The sequence below is a fragment of the Enhydra lutris genome, unplaced genomic scaffold (genome assembly GCF_002288905.1).
Source record: "Enhydra lutris kenyoni isolate GAN:26980312 unplaced genomic scaffold, ASM228890v2 scaffoldscaffold8, whole genome shotgun sequence".
Taxonomy (NCBI): domain Eukaryota; kingdom Metazoa; phylum Chordata; class Mammalia; order Carnivora; family Mustelidae; genus Enhydra; species Enhydra lutris.
The window spans coordinates 10,097,415-10,118,199 of NW_019154092.1; the positions used below are offsets into that span (position 1 = coordinate 10,097,415).

The window sequence follows — 20,785 nt, forward strand, 5'->3', positions numbered from 1 at the left end:
ATTCACTAAACTTAACCTGGGATTTTACTTTTGTTACATGCTTAAGGCCTTGCTATATTGCCTTAAAATGAGAGAAGTAACACTAGGTTATGAAAAAAAATCTCGTGTTTCTATCAGTTCATTTCCTTGAACTGTGCCCTAAATAAACTTACTTTCAGCAGAATTCTGTATTTCAGTATATTTTAAGATCAAGATCTGAAAAATTTGAGAATCAATTAGAAAATACAGCTTTTTAAATATCCTTTATCTTTAGTTAATAACAATGATTGGGGGGTCCAAGTTGAATTCCAAATGAATACTTAAAACTTGATCCCTTAAAGTATGTGATAACACTGTGAAGAGCAGCATATGGACTGCTGAGTATCTGTTTTCAGGTGACAAGACTGGCCTGCAGACCTACCTTGGAGCTCTTATTAAATGACATAATCAAAGAATGGTATGGTCTAATTAACAGCAATTTCTGTTTTGTCAGGATTGAATGGAAAATTCCTTTTGTTTCCAAATTTTGAATATTTTAGAAATTAATTATCTACCTAGATATGAATAGAACTAAATTTCTATCTGGGGATCTTGCTAACTCCTCAGGTAATCATTTTAAATTGAAACATTCTCAAAGGATGGCATGGTTGATATAGAAGGTTGAAGTTGAATTGACTTAATATATACCCTAAAAGGATATGTTAATGGGTTGAACTGTGTCCCCCCAAAAGATATATTCAAGTCCTAACCCCCAGTAGCTGAGACTATAACCATATTTGGAAATACGATCTTGGCAGCTGTAATTAGCTCAGAGGAGATCATAATGGAGTAGGGTGGATATATATCCAATATGGCTATTGTTCTTATAAAAGGAGAAGGGACACAGACACACACACAGTGTGTAAAGATGGAGGCAGAGATTAAAGTGATGTGTCTACAAGCTAAGGAATATCAAGAATTGGTGGCATCACCGAAAACTAGGAATGATATCAAGAAAAGATTCTTCTGTCACAGCCTTCGGAAGGAACGAACTAAGCAGACACCTTGATTTCAGACTTTTAGCCTGCAGAACTGTGAGAGAATAAATTTCTAATATTTAAATCTTCCTATTTTACGGTAGGAAGCTAATAGAAAATATTTTAAAATAGGGTCAGTTATTATGGTGCTTTTATACTATCACCAGTGAGAACCAGGAGAACATGCCAGGGAATGGATGTTGAGGGTGCAGGGTGTCAGGTTATTGGAACCAAGACTAAACTCCTAAAACATTGTTTTGGTTATTGCAGTCCTTCCTCTTCCAGCACCCTCCACCTCACTCCAGAAACCTCTGTAAGATAAATTCCACTTTCCTGACATTACTGAACCTGAGATCATAATAATCACATTTTCCCTATAAATTCCTACACTATTCATACTTAGGTACAGGATACCTAACCATACATTTTGAGTCATCAGTTAGTTTACTCTCTCCCTATACTATTTCTTCATGTGTCACATGAGATGTCAAGTTTGAAGGATAGATCATGACCAAAATTATACACAGGTATGATAGACATGGCCAGGAATACCATGTAAAGACTTAATAAGAGAGGAAAGGAAATTATTTGTTTTCTTACCATTCTTCTCGAAGAGGGTGATTTTTGTAGTACCTTTGAAGTCTTGGGGCTTATAACCTAAATAAAACACATTTAGTCCTCAGGATTAATGTAGGCAAAACAAATACAAGCTGCTATTAGGAGAGTAAATTGTTAAAATCTTTATGAAAAACAGTTTGGAAATATTTATCAAAGTATAAAATGAGCCAACAATGCTACATCTGTAAGTTTATCCTACAAATATACTTTACTAGTGAGAAATAATGTATATACAAGTTTGTTCACTGTGCATAAATCTTACTAGCAAAAGACAATCTAACTTTTCAACAATATGGGATTGCTCACATAAATTACGATATGTCTATGGAATACCATGCAAAAGAAGCAAAGAAGGCTTTGTAAACTCATAATGGAATCATGATATGGAATAATCACCATGACTGTTTAAGTCAGTAAAGCAAGACATAGGACAGTATTTCATATATGCTACCACTCATGCAAAAAAAGGGGGGAGAACACTGCCTAGAGCTCCAGTCAGCTGCACTCCATGGTGTTGCTGCCTCAGTATCTATTTTGTTTGGCAAGCATCCTGCAGTGACCTTAAACTGACAGTAGTCCCTCATGCAAGCCCAGGTCCTAGACATAAGCCCATGCAGTCATGAGAAAATCGTGGAGTCCTGATAGGACTTCCCTGTAACCCTCATGAACAACAGTCTCCCCACCTCCCAGGGTCATCCCCATGTGTGCCCCTTAGATAAGACCCCTGTTGAATGCACAAAAAACCTACTCTTTTGGTTTGAATTGACTAATCTGGCCTTAGCCTGGGAACCCCAAAGCACTGTACCCATGAACCCCAATAAAGAAACATGCTCCAAGTTCTACGGCTATGTCTGCATCCTGCCTTGACCTACCCATATGGTTCCTTGAGGCATGCTATGTACTTCCTCCAGAACCTGTGAATACTAAACTTTCCTATTTCAATTTCTCTTATGGTTTGTTGTTGAGCTGTGTGTGATTCACTATCTAGTGCCCTGTGCTCCACTTAATAAATGTTAATCTAACAAAGTCATAACAAACATACATTCATATTTGTTTGCATGTGCATAATATCTCTTTGGAAGTATACACATCTGTATGCTTTTGGGCACACCCACCCTATCACCGGTGATTATTACTTGTCTTCAGGAGGGGAAGTCAGAGGTGGCCTTTATTCTATAGTGTTTTGTACCTTTTGAACTTTGTAACCTGTTAATGAACTGTCTATTCTAATCAAAGTTAAGAGGTAAATACATGGTTTAGCACAACAGAACTAAAGAAAGACTATTTCTTTCTTTCTTTTTTTTTTTTTTTTTAAGAAAGACTATTTCTTTTACTTTAAATATATACTTCCATGGTACTTATAAACTTGAAATTCTACCTTTTTCATATCTCTAATGTTACAAGCAAAAAATAAAAATAGCTGACGTTCATATAGCATTATACAACTCACAAAGTGTTTTTACACATGGTAAGTGAGTTAATGCTAATGACAACCCCATGAATTAGGTATCCTTACTTTTCTCCCCTATTTATAATATAAGAAAATCGAGGCACAGAGAAAGGTTTTAAATCACTGAGGCTACTAGCCTGAAGGATGCGACCAGGGGACTGTTTAAGTAAGAAAAACAGGGTACCTGGGTGGCTCAGTCAGTTAAGCAGCCAATTCTTGATTTCAGCTCAGGTCATGATATCCGGGTCCTGGCATCGGGCCCTGTGTCAGGCTTCATGCTCACGAGGGAGACTATGTAAGGATTCTCTCTCCCCCTCCCCCTCTGCCCCTTGCCTCACTCATACTCCACCCCCACCCTCTCTAAAATAAATCAATCTTTAAACTTACACTTTTCCCATCTCTGGTGCCTAGCTCAGTGCCAGGCTTGAAAATAACAGCCTGCATTCCTGGTATAGGTACAGGAGGGAGCAGAATGACTCATTCACAAAGAATTCTAATTCTTTGTTCTGACCTAGGTGGTGGCTCCCTAGAATACTGGTTCAGAAGACTTGCCTCTATCTTGACTAACTTGGAACCTGACCAGCGCTAAAGTGGTAATGGTGAAAACATTTACAGGCAAATGTTTTAGTTATGGCTGCCTGATACAGTGGGTAAGAGTTGAAGAAAACAATAGAACTAACTAAAAAGCTTGAGAGGCAAAGCTGGAAACTGAGATGCTTTGGGGATTAAGTGCTTTGAAAAGCTCCAAGTATTCCTGAGAATCTAGAAGGCCATATGCATGTGGCTATGCATGTGTTCAAAAAAGACCTGAAAATAACTGAAGCTGTCATCTTAAGCTGGCTGACCTTCCGGCTCTGTCCAGGCAGGAAGTGAAGGCTCAGGCAGAGTCATAAACTGTCTAGTTGAATGCTGAAGATACGCCCAAACAAACAGAGTTCATCTGCAAAGACTGGGAGTATTTTGGTACAAGACGTCTAAGAAAATCTCTGTGCAAACATTAGCTAACCACTAAGCTCATGGAGCAGAGACTTCAGTAGCCACACAAAACAATTCAACTTTACAAAATTAGCTCAGCAAAAAAGTAATTAAACAAATAAACAATAGCTAAAACAAGCACCCACAAACCCTGGAGAAGGGGGAAGAATCTTATTTCCAAAGTTTCCACATTATAATATTAAGATGTTCATTCTTTAGGGCACCTATGTGGCTCAGTTAGTTAAGTATCTGCCTTTGGCTCAGATCATGATCCCAGGGTTTTGGGATAGAGCCCCACATAGGGATCCCTGCTCAGTGGGGAGCCTGCTTCTCCCTCTCCCTCTGCCACTCCCCCTACTTGTGCTCTCTCACTCTCTGTTAAATGAATACATAAACTCTTACAAAATAAAAAAATAAAATGTCTATTCTTCAACAACAACTAAATTATGGAGCAGGCAAAAAAAAGTCAAGAAAATATGGCCCATACACAGGGCAAAAGTAGGTTCAATAGTTTCAAAAGAAACTCCTGAAGGAAACCTAGACATTAAACATACTAGAAAACACCCTCAAATAAGATATTTTAAATATGTTCAAAGAATTAATGGAAACTGTGTGTAAAGAACTAAAGAAAACCATAAGAATAAGATCTCACCAAATTGGGAATATCAAAAAACAGACAGAAATTATAAAAAGGAATCAAATGGGAATTCTGGACTGAAAAGTTCAACTGAAATGAAAAATCCACCAGAAGGGCCCAACAGCAGATTTAAGGTGCAGAAGAAAAAAAATCAGGAAATTTGAAAATAAATTGATTGAGATTATCCAGTCTGAAGAATAGGAAGAAAAAATAATGAAGAAAAATGAACAAAACCTTAAACCTTAAAAAACAAACAAAACTTTAAGAACAAAACTTAAAAAACCTAAGGGGAATTATAAAACAATATCCAATATGATATGCACCAACACATACATAATTAAGAGTCCCAGAAGAGAAGAGAAAGGGACAGAGAGAATATTTGAAGTAACAATGGCTGAAAACTCTCCAAATTTGCTGAAAACACTGATCTACCTATTCAAAAAGCTCAACAAACCCAAACAGGATAAATTGAGAGAGATCCATAGCAAGATACGTCGTAATCAAATTGTCAAAAGACAAAGTGTTTGAAAGCATCAAGAGAAAAGCAACTCAGCCTGCATGAGAGAGTTTTAATAAGAATAACAGCTAATTCCCCAGCTGAAACTATGAAAACCAGAAGACAACAGGATGACATATTCAAAGCGCTGGAAAACAAAACAAAACAAAACAAAACAAAACAAAACAAAACAAAACCTGTCAAGCAAAATTCTATCTGGCAAAACAATCTTTAAAAAATAAAGAAGAAGCCTTCAGATGCCATTATGCTAGAGTCACCTGTGCCACCCAGTCATGGTGAACCCCTCCATATTCTTCAATATTGCTGTTGAGAAGTGAGCCCTTCAGCTATATTTCCCTTGAGCTGCTTAGAGACACAATCTCAAAGACAGCAGAAAACATTCATGCGCTGAGAACCAGGGAGAAAAGATTAGGTTATAAAAGTTCCTGCTTTCACAGATTATTTTGGGATTTATGTGCCAGGGCAGTGATTTCCCATGCCATAATTACACTGTTAGCAAGTCTATGGGGAGAAATTTCATGATGAAAATTTCATCCTAAAGCACATGGGGTCTAGTATCTTGTCCATGGCAAATGCTGGACCCAGCAAAAGTGGTTCCCAGTTTTTCATCTGCACTGCCAAGACTGAGTGGTTGGATGGCAAGCATGTAGTCTTTGGCAAGGTGAAAGAGGGCATGAATATTGGGGAAGTCACAGGGCACTGTGGGTCCAAGAATGGCAAGACCAGCAAAAAGATCACCACTGCTGACTACAGACAAATCTAATAAATTTGACTTATATTTTCTCTTAACCATTAATATTCTTTTTGTAGCTCAGAAGAGCACCCCCTTATCCTCATCTGTTTAAAACAGCTTATCTTTGTGCTCTTGGAGTTCTTTGGGTTCCATTGTTTCCTTATCCCCTCTAGGTGCAGCTGAATTAGAGTTAAATTCATGATTATTAAAGAAAGACAAAATTAAAAAATGAATAAATTAAGACATTCTAAGATAAATAAAAGCACTCCTAGGAAAACTTCCCTGTAAGAAATGTTAAAGAGGGTCCTTTAGGCTGAAATGAAGACAATAACTTGAATCTACATGGAGAAATAACACCAGTAAAGATAACTACATAGGTAAATATAAAAGGCAGCATTATGTATTTTTTGTAACCCCACCTTTTTCCCTACCTAACCTAAAAGATAGTGCATAGGTCAATAATTATAAATCTATGTTGACAGGCACATAATTTATAAGGATGCAATTTGTGGCAGGGCACCTGGGTGGCTCAACTGGTTAAGCATCTGCCTTTAGCTCAGGTCATGACCCCAGGGGCCTCGAATGGAGCATCAGGCTCCCTGCTCAGTGGAAAGCCCTCTTCTCCCTCTCTTACTCCCCCTGCTTGTGTTCCCTCTCTCGTTGTCTTGTTCTGTCAAATAAATAAATAAAATCTTCAAAAAAAAAGATGCAATTTGTGGCAATAACAGCATAAAGCAGGAGATATGGGGGTCTATAAGTAGAGTTTTTACAGGTGAAACTAGTATGAACTAGATTGCAATATATTTAGATGGTCCTTGTAGTCCTCAGGGCAACCATTAGGAGATAATTTAAAAAATGTGTAATAAAAGAAACAACAGTTTCTTTCAACAAAAATATATAGTAGAATAATTAAAAGTGGTATACTAGAAAATACTCTACACAAATGAAAGCAGTAATGGAGAAATTGTGGAAAAAAATCATACAGCAAAAGACCTATCATAAGACATACAGCAAAAAAAAAAAAAAAAAAAAAAGAATGGAGAAACAGACAGTCCTGCAAAAGCTAGAGATTTCAATATTTCAGTACCTCACTTTCAGTAAGCGAAGAACTAGGCAGAAGATCTAGACATAATAAACATCTACAGAACCCTAGCAACAGCAGAGTCCATTTGCATTAAGTACACACAGAACATTTTTCAGGATAAACAATATGTTAGGTCACAAAATGAGTCTGAATTAATTTAAAAATATCAAAATAATATTGGGGCACGTGGGTGACTCAGTTGAGCATCTGACTCTTGATTTTGGCTGAGGTCATGATCTCGGGGTTGTGAGAGTGGACTTCCTGCTCAGTGGGGACTCTGCTTGAGAGGCTTTCCCTCCGCCCCTCCCCTCTTCTCTGTAAAAATTAATAAATCTTTAAGAAAAATTTAAAATATCAAAATAATATGAAGTATATTGGCCACCCACAATGGAATTAAATGAGAAATCAGCAACAGAAGTGAATCTGGGAAATTCACAAATGTGTGGAAATTGAAACATACTCTTAAATAACGAATGAGTTAAAGGAAAATTAAAAAGTGCTTTGAGATGGATGCAAGAAAATGGAAAACAACATACCAAAACTTATGGGATAGGGCAAAAGTAGATCTCAGAGGAAAATTCATAGATGAAAAGGTTTATATTAAAAAATAATGAACTCAAGTCAATAATCTAAACTTCTACATAACAAACTAAAGAAAAAGGCCAACTAAACTCAAAACAAGCTTAACAAAATACATAATAAAGATTAGAATTTTACTAAGGACTAAGATTAGAAAAACAAAAGAATCAATGAAACAAAAGTTGGACTATCAAAAAATCAACAAAATAGACAACATTTAGGCTAGACTGTGAAAAAAGAATGAAGATTCAAATTATAAATCCAGAATGTAAGTGGGGACATTACTACCAATCTTTACAGAAATAATAATTATAAGAGCACACCATGAACAATTTGTACACGAAAAATTAGATAATCAAGATGAAAAAGACAAAATTCTAGAAACATGCAAACTATCAACACTGGCTGGAGAAGAAACAGCAAGTCTGAATAGAGTTATAATAAACAAGAAGACTGAATCTAGTATTTTAAAAAATTCTCACAAATAAAAGTCTAGATCCAGACATTTTTTTGGTGAATTCTGCAAATTTAAAGAATTAACACCAATTATTCTTAAACTCTTCTAAAAAATAGAAGAGGAAGGAACACTTCCTAGCTCATTTTATAAGGCCAGTATTTTCAATACCAAAGCCAGACAAGATATAAAAAGAAATAAAAACTAGAGACCAATATCCCTTATGAATGTTAATTTAAAAATCCTCAATAAAATACAAGCAACCTGTCTAGCAGCATAGTAAAAGGACTGGCCAAGTAGGATTTATCCTAAGAATGCAGGGTTAGTTTGATATATGAAAACCAATCAGTGTAATACATAATATTAATAGAATGAAAGGGTAAAAAAAAGTGATCATCTTAATAAAGAAAGAAAAAACTTTTGACAAAGTTGAATAGCTTTCCATCATAAAACCATGCAAAAAATTAAGAACAGAACATGTTTTCTTGAGGTCCATCCATGCTATTGAAAATCGCAAGATTTTGGGGGCATAATGCCAAGCGAAATAAGTCAGACAGAGAAAGACAAATATAGTATGATCTCTCCTATGTTTGGAATATATATTTGGAATATATATATGTGTACACACACACACACACACACACACACACACATATACATATCCCAGCTTGTAGACACAGAGAACAGATTGGTGGTTGCCGTGGTGGGGAATGGAGTACAGTGGGGAGAAATGGGTAAACTATTTTTTTCCAGTTTACACAAATTGAATTTTAAAAAGTAAGACAAAAAATGAAATTTTCTCAAACGAATAAAGGTAATCTGTGAAAAACCCAGATTTAACGTCATAGTTAATGATGAAAGATTGAGATTTCCCCTTAAGATCAGAAACAAAACAGGATCTCTGGTCTTGTCTTCTTATTTAATATTTTACCAGAGTTCTAGCCAGGAAGAAAAGAAGTAAAAGGCACCCAGCCTGGGAAGGAAGAAGGAAAATTATCTCCATTCACTGACAGCATGACCTTATATGTAGAAATCCTAAAGAATTAACACAAATAAAATCAAACTATTAGTGTCAGTAAATGAGTTCAGTAAAACTGCAGAATACAAGATCAATACAGAAATATCAGTTGATTTCCATACACAATTAGTGATCCAAAAATGAAATTAAGAAAACAACTCCACTTGCCATAATACCACAATATCAACACAAATAATATTTAGGAATAAATGTTAATCCAGGAAGTATAAGACTTACATAGTAAAAACTATAAAACAGTGTTAAAAGAAATTACAAATTATAAAAAACCTACATAAATGGAATGATAATTCATTTTCATAGACTAGAAAATGTAATATTATTAAGATGGCAATCCTTCCTAAATTGATCCACATATTTAATGTAATCCCTATAAAAATTCCAACTACTGTTTTTTCCCAGAAATGGGAAAACTGGCCCCAAAATTCTCATATGGAAATTAGGGAAGCCTAAATAATCAAAGTTACTTGGAAAAAAAAGTTGAAAGACTCTCATTTTTCAATTTCAAAACTTAAAAAATAGTTACAGTAATCAAACAGTGTGTTACTACCATAAGAATAGACATACCAATTAATAGAACAGAATTAGAGTCTAGGGGTTAAAAAAAAAACACACACATTTATGGTCAATTTTCAACAACAGTGCCAAGACCATTCACTGGGGAAAGAGTAGTTTTTTTCACCGAATGATGCTGAGATACTAGATAGCCACATGCAAAAGTATGAACTTGTATACTCCTACCACATATCATATACTAAAAATAACTCGAAACGGAACAAAGACATAAATATAAGAGCTAAAACTAAAATTCTTAGAACACATAGGGTTCAAATCCTCAATATCTAAGACTTGACAAAGGATTCTTATACATGACAACAAAAGAAATACATAAACTATACATCAGAATTAAAAACCTTTGTGTATCTAGGACGCATCAGGAAATTGAGAAGACAACCCACAGAAGGGGAAAAAATATTTCTAATCATACATCTGATAAGGGACTTGTATCTAGAATATATGAAGAATTCCTACAACTTAACAGTAAAAAGACAACCCAATCAAAAATTGGCAAAGAATTTGAATAGACATTTCTCCAGTGAAGATACACAAATAGCTAAGAGGCTCATGAAAAGATGCTCACCATCATTAGTTCTCAGGGAAATGCAAGTCAAAACCACAGTAAGATACCACTTTATACTAAAAGGATGGATAAAATTAGTTGCTGATTATAACAAGTTTTGGTGAGGATATGGAAAAATCTGAATCCTCACATACTACTGGTGAAAATGTAAAAATGGGACAGCTGCTTTGGAAAAATAGTCTAGCAGTTCTTCAGATGATTCAACATAGAGTTGCTTTATTATCCACCATATACCCAAGAGAATTAAAACATGTCTCTATATAGAAGTATAAAAGTTTATAGCAGCATTACTCATAACAAGTAAAAGATATAATCAACCCAAATGTCTATCAATAAATGAATGGATAAAAACTATGTGGAAATCCATATAAGGGAATGTTACTTGGCCATAAAAAACAAGTACTGATACATACTACAACCTGGATGAACCATGAAAATATAATGCTAAATGTAATAACCCAGTCACAGAAGGTCACATAGTATATGATTTAATTCATTAAAGTCCAAAACAGGGAATTCTATAGAGACAGAAAGTTGATAAATTGTTGCTTAGGACTGGTAGAAGGAAATGGTGGAGGTGTATTTAGGGGGATGATAGCCAAAGAGGATGGTGTTTTTTCAGGTGATGAGAATGTTCTAAACTTGACTGCACTGATGATTGCAAACATCTGGGAATATACTAAAAACCACTGGATTTTACACATTAAATAAGTGAACCATATGATATGAGGAAAATATCAGCAAAGTTTTTTTAAAAATGGACTTTTTTTTCTCAAAGCAATCTTTTTTCCAAATTTAAATGTTGATTCTACTTATTCTGAAGTCACTTTGCCTATAATCAATAAAGGAATACAGCCATTCATCATGATTATGATAGATCAATAAGCAATACTCCCAGTTCATTGCTTTGCCATTTACTATTCCTTTCCCTGGATTAACTTTTTCCTTCCTTCTCCCTTCAAAATACCATCTGTCCTTCATGATGTAGCTCAAACATCACACTTCTTTCAGAAGGTGTCCACAATTCCCCACAATGGAGCTCATTCTTTCTCTTCTGCATGGTCCTGCCACATGGTCCATACAACTGGTCTAACACTTAATGCATATTCATGGTTCTTGTACACATTTCTCTCCCACATTAGGTGGAAATTCCTTTAAGAGAAAAGCAAATTTCTCTATATCCTCCTCAAGGTTGAATGTTCTGACACTCATGATTCTCCTCAAATCAAAGCAATAAAGATAATTCTTCTAAAACCTGTTCCCTTTTCACCTCCATACAAACTACACTTAAGCAAAAATGCTTTGGAATGCAATGAATTTATACTAAACAACTCGAAGACTAAAAATTATTTTATTATCTAATCACTAGAGAATTCTTTATTTATTAGATATACTGGATTGCCCTAAATCTAATTTGCAGGAACTAAAAGGTTGATGTCTTTGTGAGAACCATCTTAGACTTAAGTACTTAACAGAATTTTAAATAACTGTCATGATAGAGATATTTCAAAAACTTCAACCAGAAACACGTAATTCAACAAAATAGCAAGACCTTGGTACTCTGTTATGAATACCATTTCCAAAATATTTATAGTCACAAGGGTGAGAATATAAATTTTTTGGTTCTAAATTACAAGCTACTTTGCGTTACACTTTGAGAAATAAAAACCTGGGTAATAACAACATTTGCATCCTTAGTTCATTGTCATTACCTCTCGCTCTATGGTCTTCCTCCTCAGCAGCTTTTTGACACTTGGGAGCTGCTTCTTTAACAACATGGTAGCTTCATTCATTCTTCTGACTTGCATGATTAAGAAAGACGGAACCTGGAGAAGAAACACTGCTTGAATCGAAAGGAAAGCACCTGAATTAAATCTCCCTGTTAGACTTCTTCTGGACACTCAGTATCCTGGAACCAGGGACTGTGGCATTTGTCCTTGTGAAGATTAGAGAAAACGGTAAGGATTCTTGTTTAAAAGGGAAAACATGCTTAGGAGCAGCCATTAAAGAATGTACAAAGATGCCACAAGCAACCTGGAATTATCTTCTCACATTTCCTCCCCGTGACTAAGGGCATATAGCCTTTATGTTTCCTAGGTGTAGGTGGGCTTCCAAGGAAAACAGCACAGTCATCACACTGTTACTCACCTTCCACAGAATTTTCTGGTATTTAAGCATTAGGCGGATGATGTGCGCTGCAGTGTTTGCTAACTGTAATTCTTCATAATCAGAATGCTTGCTTCGACTGAAGAAAAGGTTTGGTGCCATTATAGTAGAAATATTCCATATACTCATTCGGTTTTTTGATTCGTTGGCAATCACTTTATTGAAGAATGTCATGAGGGCCTAACAAGAAACAGCACTGTGTCACATGACTGTATTTTATCAAAAGGCATCACTGATTGCTATCATTCATTTCTATACCCCTTCATGGTGCCCTTGGAAAACTGTTAGAACTATAGAATGGTTAAATATATAATGTTGCCCCTTTTATTCCTTAAAAGTATTAATAAGAAATGTGAATGAATAGTTTATTGAATTCTCTACATCATAAAAGTACTTCCATCTTTATGGAGTTTATTATATTAGAGATTTTATAAATGATAGTTTGCATTTTTATTTTCTTTTATCCAAAACAAGGCTGACAAATATTAAAATTACGTAGTAAACTAGAAAGAGGAAACACTGCATTTCAAATAAATACGAAGTGAAGTTTCGTTGCAAAGGAAGAAAAGGAATTCTTTTTTTTTTTTAAAGTGTTTTTTTTTTTTTTATTAAATTTTACTTTTTATAAACATATAATATATTTTTATCCCCAGGGGTACAGGTCTGTGAATCGCCAGGTTTACACACTTCACAGCACTCATCATAGCACATACCCTCCCCAATGTCCATAATCCCACCCCCCCAACCCCCCTCCCCCCATTAACCCTCAGTTTGTTTTGTGAGATTAAGAGTCACTTATGGTTTGTCTCAGGAAGAAAAGGAATTCTAAAAAAATCCTTAATTTAAAGCATTACCATTGAAAACTATCTACTATTTCCTTGGGAAAGGAAAAACCCATTAAAAAAAAAAAACACAAAAATCCCAAAAAACAGGAGTATTTCATTCCTTGGTCCAAATGTAAACTCAATTGAAAAATTGAAAAATTTTATTTTTTGGGTATCATTTTTCTACTGCTTTTCAATTCTGGAATATTCAGCAGACCAAACGGAAATGCTTACATGCAGCTGTTCTTGGCATTTAAAAAAGAGAGAGAGAGAGAGATTTGAGAAAGCTTAAAGTTTGGCTGAGCCACCAAAGTACAGATGCTTGTGAGAACCTTCTGAAATTCACCAAGAGGGCTGAAATCTTAAAATGAAAAGATACAAAAAAATTCTCTTTAGTTTCTCAAGTTTAAATTCTGCTATAGTATTTTTAATGAGAAAATGGTTGGCATATAATAGTAATAACAGTCAACATTTATGTGAGGGTTTATTAGGAAGCCAAGCATTCTTAATACTTCATATATATCACTGACTTTATTATCATTACAAACCCTGTGAAGTAGGTACTATTATTAACACTGTTTGACAGATGAGGAAGCTAATGGAAAAGATTCAGGTAGCTCTCTCTGCCCAATGTCAATTAATTAAGTGGCAGAGCCAGGATTTGAACTGAGGAAACCTGATTCTCGAGCCAGAGCTCTTGATCTCTATAGCACATCAGCTTCAATCCTAGATCCAGTCACAATGTAGAATGGGGAAAAAGTGTGTGTGTGTGTGTGTGTGTGTGTGTGTATGTGCACGTGCGCGCGCATCTCCACCAGTCCCATGACGTTTTTGAGGATCTTCTGTTAGAAAAGTGTTAGATTACCTGTTCTTACTGCATCCTTGGATATATGAGAGGATAGATGACATTCTGAGCCAAATATCTGACAGCAGATGCATCTTTTTTTTCTTTATATATAAAAGAACACTGTTTACAAATACCCCCAAAACAAGCTAATAAATTTCCAGCTTTTGAAATATTACTGAATTATACTAGAAATAGACATTCTTATGTCACATCCAACCCCCATCCTTGAGGATATAATTGACATATAATTGACACACTTATTTTATTATGTAGAAGGAAAGGCTCTCACCAAATTGAAATGTCTGATGAGAGGCAGCACAAAGAATCATCTTTGTTTTCAGCATTATGTTTACTGGCCCCCAAATTACGCGCTCTTTCCAACTCATCTTAACTCAATTTCATTTCAAAGATTCCAAACACCTGTTGTACTTACAGCAAATTTCCTATTGCATACAGAATCATTATCAAAATAAAAAGAAAAACTTTTGATTTTTGCCAACATACAGCAAGGAAATAAATCTGAAATAAGGCACAAAATATTTGGGAGAACCAAGGAATATGGTTCTACCAAATGTTATATTATATGTTAATGGAAAAATCATTTTTCTGAGTCTAATTTTCCCTAACCTATAAAATGAGAAGATCGTATCAGGTGATTTCTAAAATACCAAGATTCTAGGACGGTTTCATTGAATTATCTTTATAAGCTGTAAGACACCAACATTTTAGAAATTTCATTTAAATCAGTGACTTCAAATTTCCTCCTTAAGCATACTCTGGATCTTTTGTCACCAGACTGAAGTGAGTAGCTGAGGACCTAAAATTATAGAGCTTTACATTCTGCAGCTTACATAATGGCCTCTGACATTATCACATTTGTCTTCTTCTGACATTATCCAATTTGTCTCCCATCTTTGCTTCTCCTCTTGCTAACCCTAGGCCAGTGCCTGGCACTAGACAGATACTCAGTATCTCTTAATAGATTGAATGAATTAAACTAAATGTTCGGAGAAGATTCCAGGATTTATGTTCTTTCCTGTCTTCCTTGGGAGAACAGCAGTAAGAATGTGGAAAGGCAATAACAGGCTGGCAACATGCTTAGCTGGCTTAGTAAGTTGTCATCTTGGTCTTTATTTTTCCATCTGAGCCATTATCTTTGACTAAGAAGGGCCAATGATAGACCATGAGGTTGATATAACATACCTGGGCTGTGTCCCTGTTGGCATCAGGCAGTGCCATGATCATGAGATGTAAAGCTTGAAACTGTACTTTGATGTGAGGCCCTCCTAACAAGAAAACAGAAATAACCACACATTTTGAACAACACTGATGCATTCTGACAACATTTCTTGCTAACATCTGGTGGCACAGGAGGGCTCCTGACAGCTTTCAGTGGTGAAGACTCCGGTTTTGTGCCCAACAGTGTAAATTTGTTAACTTGGACAAGAGCCGCAGTTGATCAACTCCTCTTTTACATCCCATAATGTTACTGTAGAGGCAGGTGGCCAATGAGATCCTCAAAATAATTCTAGATCTGTATAACATCTCCCTTTTCAAAGTACTTCCACAGGCCCTGCTTTACTTATATGCCATGAACAGAAGGCTTAAAAGCTCAAGTCAACAGAAAATAAATCTTGTTTCTACATAACAAGGCAGCAAAGTATAATTACTAAGAGGATAGACTCTAGAACCAGGTTCAAATCCTGCAACTACTTTGGTCACTGAGTGACCTTGTGCAGCCTATTTAACCCCTCATTGCTACTATTTTGCCATCTGTAAAACACGAGTAGTCACATCTACCTATCTCTCTGGGTTACTGCAAAGACTAAGTGAGTTAGTATATGGAGAGTGTTTACATCAGTGCCTATAACATAGTTGCCTCGATATGTGTATGCTCTTGTAATTGTGATTAAAGACATTTATTCTAGATCATAAATGGACATTTAAGGAACGTGGCTATTGTTGGAGCTTTAGAGATTCTTGAGTATTTTATTCCTTGATAAAATGACAGAAGATGGCGCCAGAGGGCTGGCATTTATAGCTGCGTATTAAACACTGTTTTAGGGAAAGAATTTTAGGGATTCCATCCACAACTGGATAATCCACAACCAGCTGTGCTGAAAACGTAGAGTATATCAGAGCATTCCAGGCTTTGCTTTGTCTCTCTGTATTCTCCTCACAATGGTCTCCTGGTGGGGAGTTCCTGGGGGGAAGCATTATATTCTAGCATCCCTGGGGAGTTCTCTACTGCATGAATATCTATTTATATTCAATGGATGAAAGGCAGTCACCTGCCTGTAAAGTTACTTAGCTTTACAGCAGTGGAAACACTCTTGAGACAAGCTACTAGGTTATAGGAGATTGTGTGCATCCTAGTTAGGAGTATAGTTAGGAGCACATGACAAATGTGCATAACTATGTAACAAAGAATCAGCTGGGAGATTATTTATAGGACTGTATCATATTGTCTTGGTATAATCCCCATGTGGATTTTTAGAAATTTAGTCAAATCTGTAAACAAAAATGACACAGGGTCAGGATGTTTTTGAAAATGGCTAATGTACATTGACATGAGTTTACTTGATTAACAGGAACTATCAGGAATATATCTCAGTACAAACCACTGAGGGACAGATAAGGCATTATTTTAATACATAAACTACAGGCTGTTTGTAATCTTCCAATGCAGCCAACCCTCTGGTAGAGGGAACAAGAGATGCAGACGCAGCCTCTGTATTTCCACCAATTTCAGAGAAATTATGAAGTTACTTTTAAGACTGAAACTCTAAACTGGCAAATAATCCATTTTCATTTTATTTAGGAAACCTATACCTATACCACTTTGTAGCTAATAGTTTCGTAGTTAATTCATTACTGCATCCTGGTTAGGATCTTTTTCCCTTGAGGTCATTATTTTCTCAGAAAAGTATTCAACTTTTCACAAAAGTGTCTAAAGCTTGACTTAGTCTTTTAATTTTATGGACAAGTTTTGGGCCAAGTTTGGAAAAAGAATGTGATTACACTAAAAGACTACATTCTCCAAACCCCATTTTAAACCATAAAGATTAGCAGTTTAAACACACGTACCCATAATTCTTTCCTTCAGAAAATCTCGTTATAACTAGGGCTTACTCTAGGTAGCAAAAAGGCCATTTTCCCTGATGGGAGCAGCCCAGAACTCTGGGCTTCCTGTGGGGTTGGCTGGTATCAAATCAATCACTGCAACATGGTATTTTTCACTTTCAAAGTCATACCAAAAAATGTGGATTCCTCTGTGAACCTTTTCAAGATATTTTCCAGATTTCCTCCCTTCAATGAAGTGTACTGGCTACAGTCAGACACGGAACAATGATGTTAAGGAAACCTAGTTTATCTGTATGACTTTTTAAAATAAGATTCTCTGAATAGGATTGGCACTGGACTCATCCTGGCAAAATTTCATAATACCACAAAATCGCAAACAGAAAAAAAAAATCTTCTGTGGCACCAATTTGTTTTGATGAATTATTTAGTGTATATACCACAGATCAAGGGAAAACGGATACTTCTCCATTACACAGGAGAGCAAACTATATAGAAAATACTACCCTTTTTGAACTTACAAATTGAAGGGAGGAAGTCCTGCTTCTGGTATGGCTGAATAAGCTCCTTCCTGACTAAGACTCCTGAAGAGAACTATAAACTCTGGACAAATACAAAAAACAACTATCTAAGGCAGTGAAGAATTCATAAAAGCAGGCAGATTTAGAGGACTGGACGCTTGGAATTAGGGAATGGCACAGGGAGTTTCCCACTATTCCGGCTTTTAGTCTATGATGGTACTGTAGGAGTTAGCTGAAATTCCAGTCCTTCTGCTTGAACAACCAAAAGACAGGATTCAAGACGACCACAGACACTGGGAAATAACAGGAAGAGGCCCTGATTCTGGTATAAAATCTTGGTTGACTCATGAACGAAGCCATGTGTGGAGTAGCACTGGTAAGGATACATAACTGAACTAACAGTCCAGAAGACCATTACATTTGAGTTCAATTTACATGCAAGTAAATTGTTGGCTCAAATACAAACAAACAAGCAACAAAAACCAAAACAAAACTCCAACCTCTTTGGAGAAATATTATAGAATGCAGAGTCTCTAAAACACAATATTTACAACGTTCAGGAAATAGTTTAAATTTACTTGATAATGTAAATGCATTCTCAAGGGAAAAGACAATAGAAACCAACCCGGAGGAGACCTAGATGCTGGCACTAGCGGACAAGGATTTTGAAACATCTATCATAACTATGTTCAATGATGTGAAGAAAAATATGCTTATAATGGATGAAAAGATAGGCTATCTCAGCAAATAAAATCCTTAAAAAGGAAGTAAGAATATGGTAAGGGAGACAAGAATATTCAGCGGGGAAAAGACAATCTCTTCAACAAATGGTGTTGAGAAAACCGGCAGCCACATGCAAAAGAATGTTTCCATGGAACTAGACCATGGTCTTACATACTTATATGCAAAAATGAATTCAAAATACAAAAAAAGGGGCACCTGGGTGGCTCAGTTGGTTAAGCATCTGCCTTCGGGTCAGGCCACGAAACCAGAGTCCTGAGATCGAGCTCCGCATCAGGCTCCCTGCTCAGCAGGGAGCCTGTTTCTCCCTCTCCTACTACCCCTGCTTGTGTTCTCTTGCTCGCTGTATCTTTGTCAAATAAATAAATCTTTAAAAAAAAAAAAAAAAAGAAAAACTCAAAACAGATTAAAGACCTAAATATGTGATCTAAAACCATAAAACTTCTAGAAGAAAACATAAGCAGTAATCTCTTTGACATCAGCCATAGGAAGATTTTTCTAGAGAATATCCTCAGGTGAGGGAAACAAAAGCAAAATTAAACTACTGGGACTACCCCAAACTAAAAGGCTTCTGCACAGTGAAGGAAATCATCAACAAAACAAAAAGGCAACCTACTGAATAGGAGAAGATATTTATAAATGATATATCTGATAAGGGGTTAATATTCAAAATGCATAAACTTAACACCAAAAAACCCCAAGTAATCTGATTTAAAAAATGGGTGTAGGACCGGAACAGACATTTTTCCTAAGAAGATAGAGACGGCCAACAGACATATGAAAAAATGTAAATGAGATGTTACTTTACATTTGTCAGAATAACTAAAATAAAAAACACAAGTAACAAGTGTTGCTGTGGATGTGGAGAAAAAGGAACACTTATGCACAGTTGATGGGAATGCAAACTGGCACAGCCACTGTGGAAAACCCTATGGAAGTTCCTCAGAAAGTTAAAGCATAACTACCATATGATCCAGTAATTCCACTGCTGGGCCTTTATCAAAAGAAAACGAAAACACTAATTCAAAAAGATATGTGCACCCCTATGTTTACTGCAGCATTATTCACCATTGCCAAGATACGGAAGCAACCCCAGTATCTACCATCCAGATGAATGGATAAAGAAAATATGGTGTGAAAAAAAATTAAGCAGATGTGGGGTTTGTATGTGTGTGTATATATACACACAATGCACACACACACACATACATATAATGGAATATTACTTAGCCATAAAAAACCCGAGTATCTTACCATTTGCAAAAACATGGATGGATCTAGAAGGTATAATTCTAAGTGAAATAAGTCAGTCGGAGAAAGAAAAATACCATATGATTTTTTTGCTCATGTGCAATTTAAGAAACAAAACAAATGAACAACCAAAAAAAAAAAAAGAGAGAGAGAGAGAGAGAGAGAGAGAGAGAGACAAAAAAACCAGACTCTTAAATATATAGAGAACAAACTGGTGGCTGCCAGAGGGGAGGTGGAAAGGGGATGGGTGAAAAAGATAAAGGACCCAGCAATCGCACTACTGGGTATTTACCCTAAAGACACAAATGTAGTGATCTGATGGGGCACGTGCACCCGAATGTTGATAGCAGCAATATCCACAATAGCCAAGCTATGGAAAGAACCTAGATATCCATCAACAGATGAATGGATAAAGAAGATGAGGTATATATGTACAATGGGATACCATGCAGCCATCAAAAGAAATGAAATCTTGGGGGCGCCTAGGTGGCTCAGTGGGTTAAGCCTCTGCCTTCAGCTCGGGTCATGATCTCAGGGTCCCGGGATGGCGCCCCACATCGGGCTCTCTGCTCAGCAGGGAGCCTGCTTTGCCCCCTCTCTCTCTGTCTGCCTCTCTGCCTACTTGTGATCTCTGTGTGTCAAATAAATAAGTAAAATCTTTAAAAAAAAAATAAATAAATAAAAAGAAAGAAATGAAATCTTGCCATTTGCAATGATGTGGATGGAACTAGAAGGTATTATGCTGAGTGAAATAAGTCAATCAGAGAAAGACAATTATCATATGATCTCTCTGATATGAGGAATTTAAGAAGCAGGGTGGGAGATTTTGGGGATAGGTAAGGAAAAAAATGAAACAAGATGGGATCAGGATGGAGACAAACCATAAGAGATCTTAATCTCACAAACAAACTGAGGATTGCTGGGGGTTGGGGGTTGGGGGGGTAGGGAGAGGGTGGTTGGGTTATGGACACTGGGGAAGGCATGTGCTATGATGAGTGCTGTGAAATATGTTAGCCTGATGATTCAGAGATCTGTACCCCTGGGGCAAATAATACATTATATGTTAGTAAAAATATTTTTTAAAAAGTACACTTATCATGATGAGTACTGAAAAATGTATCAAATTATTTAATCA

General features: G+C 36.1%; 1 protein-coding gene and 1 pseudogene across 1 annotated transcript in view; one reads left to right on the plus strand and one right to left on the minus strand.

Moving 5' to 3' along the window:
- The window catches only part of LOC111142560 (Rho GTPase activating protein 28), a 224,181-nt gene that overhangs the window by 12,909 nt on the left and 190,487 nt on the right, over nucleotides 1-20,785 (minus strand). Inside the window, exons 12-15 of the mRNA XM_022495829.1 lie at nucleotides 15,260-15,342; nucleotides 12,368-12,565; nucleotides 11,932-12,045; nucleotides 1,596-1,652 (exon numbers count right to left, since the gene is read on the minus strand). Coding sequence (XP_022351537.1) covers nucleotides 1,596-1,652; nucleotides 11,932-12,045; nucleotides 12,368-12,565; nucleotides 15,260-15,342 — 452 coding nt within the window. The remainder of the gene's footprint in view (nucleotides 1-1,595; nucleotides 1,653-11,931; nucleotides 12,046-12,367; nucleotides 12,566-15,259; nucleotides 15,343-20,785) is intronic.
- On the plus strand, nucleotides 5,465-5,955 carry LOC111142561 (annotated as a pseudogene).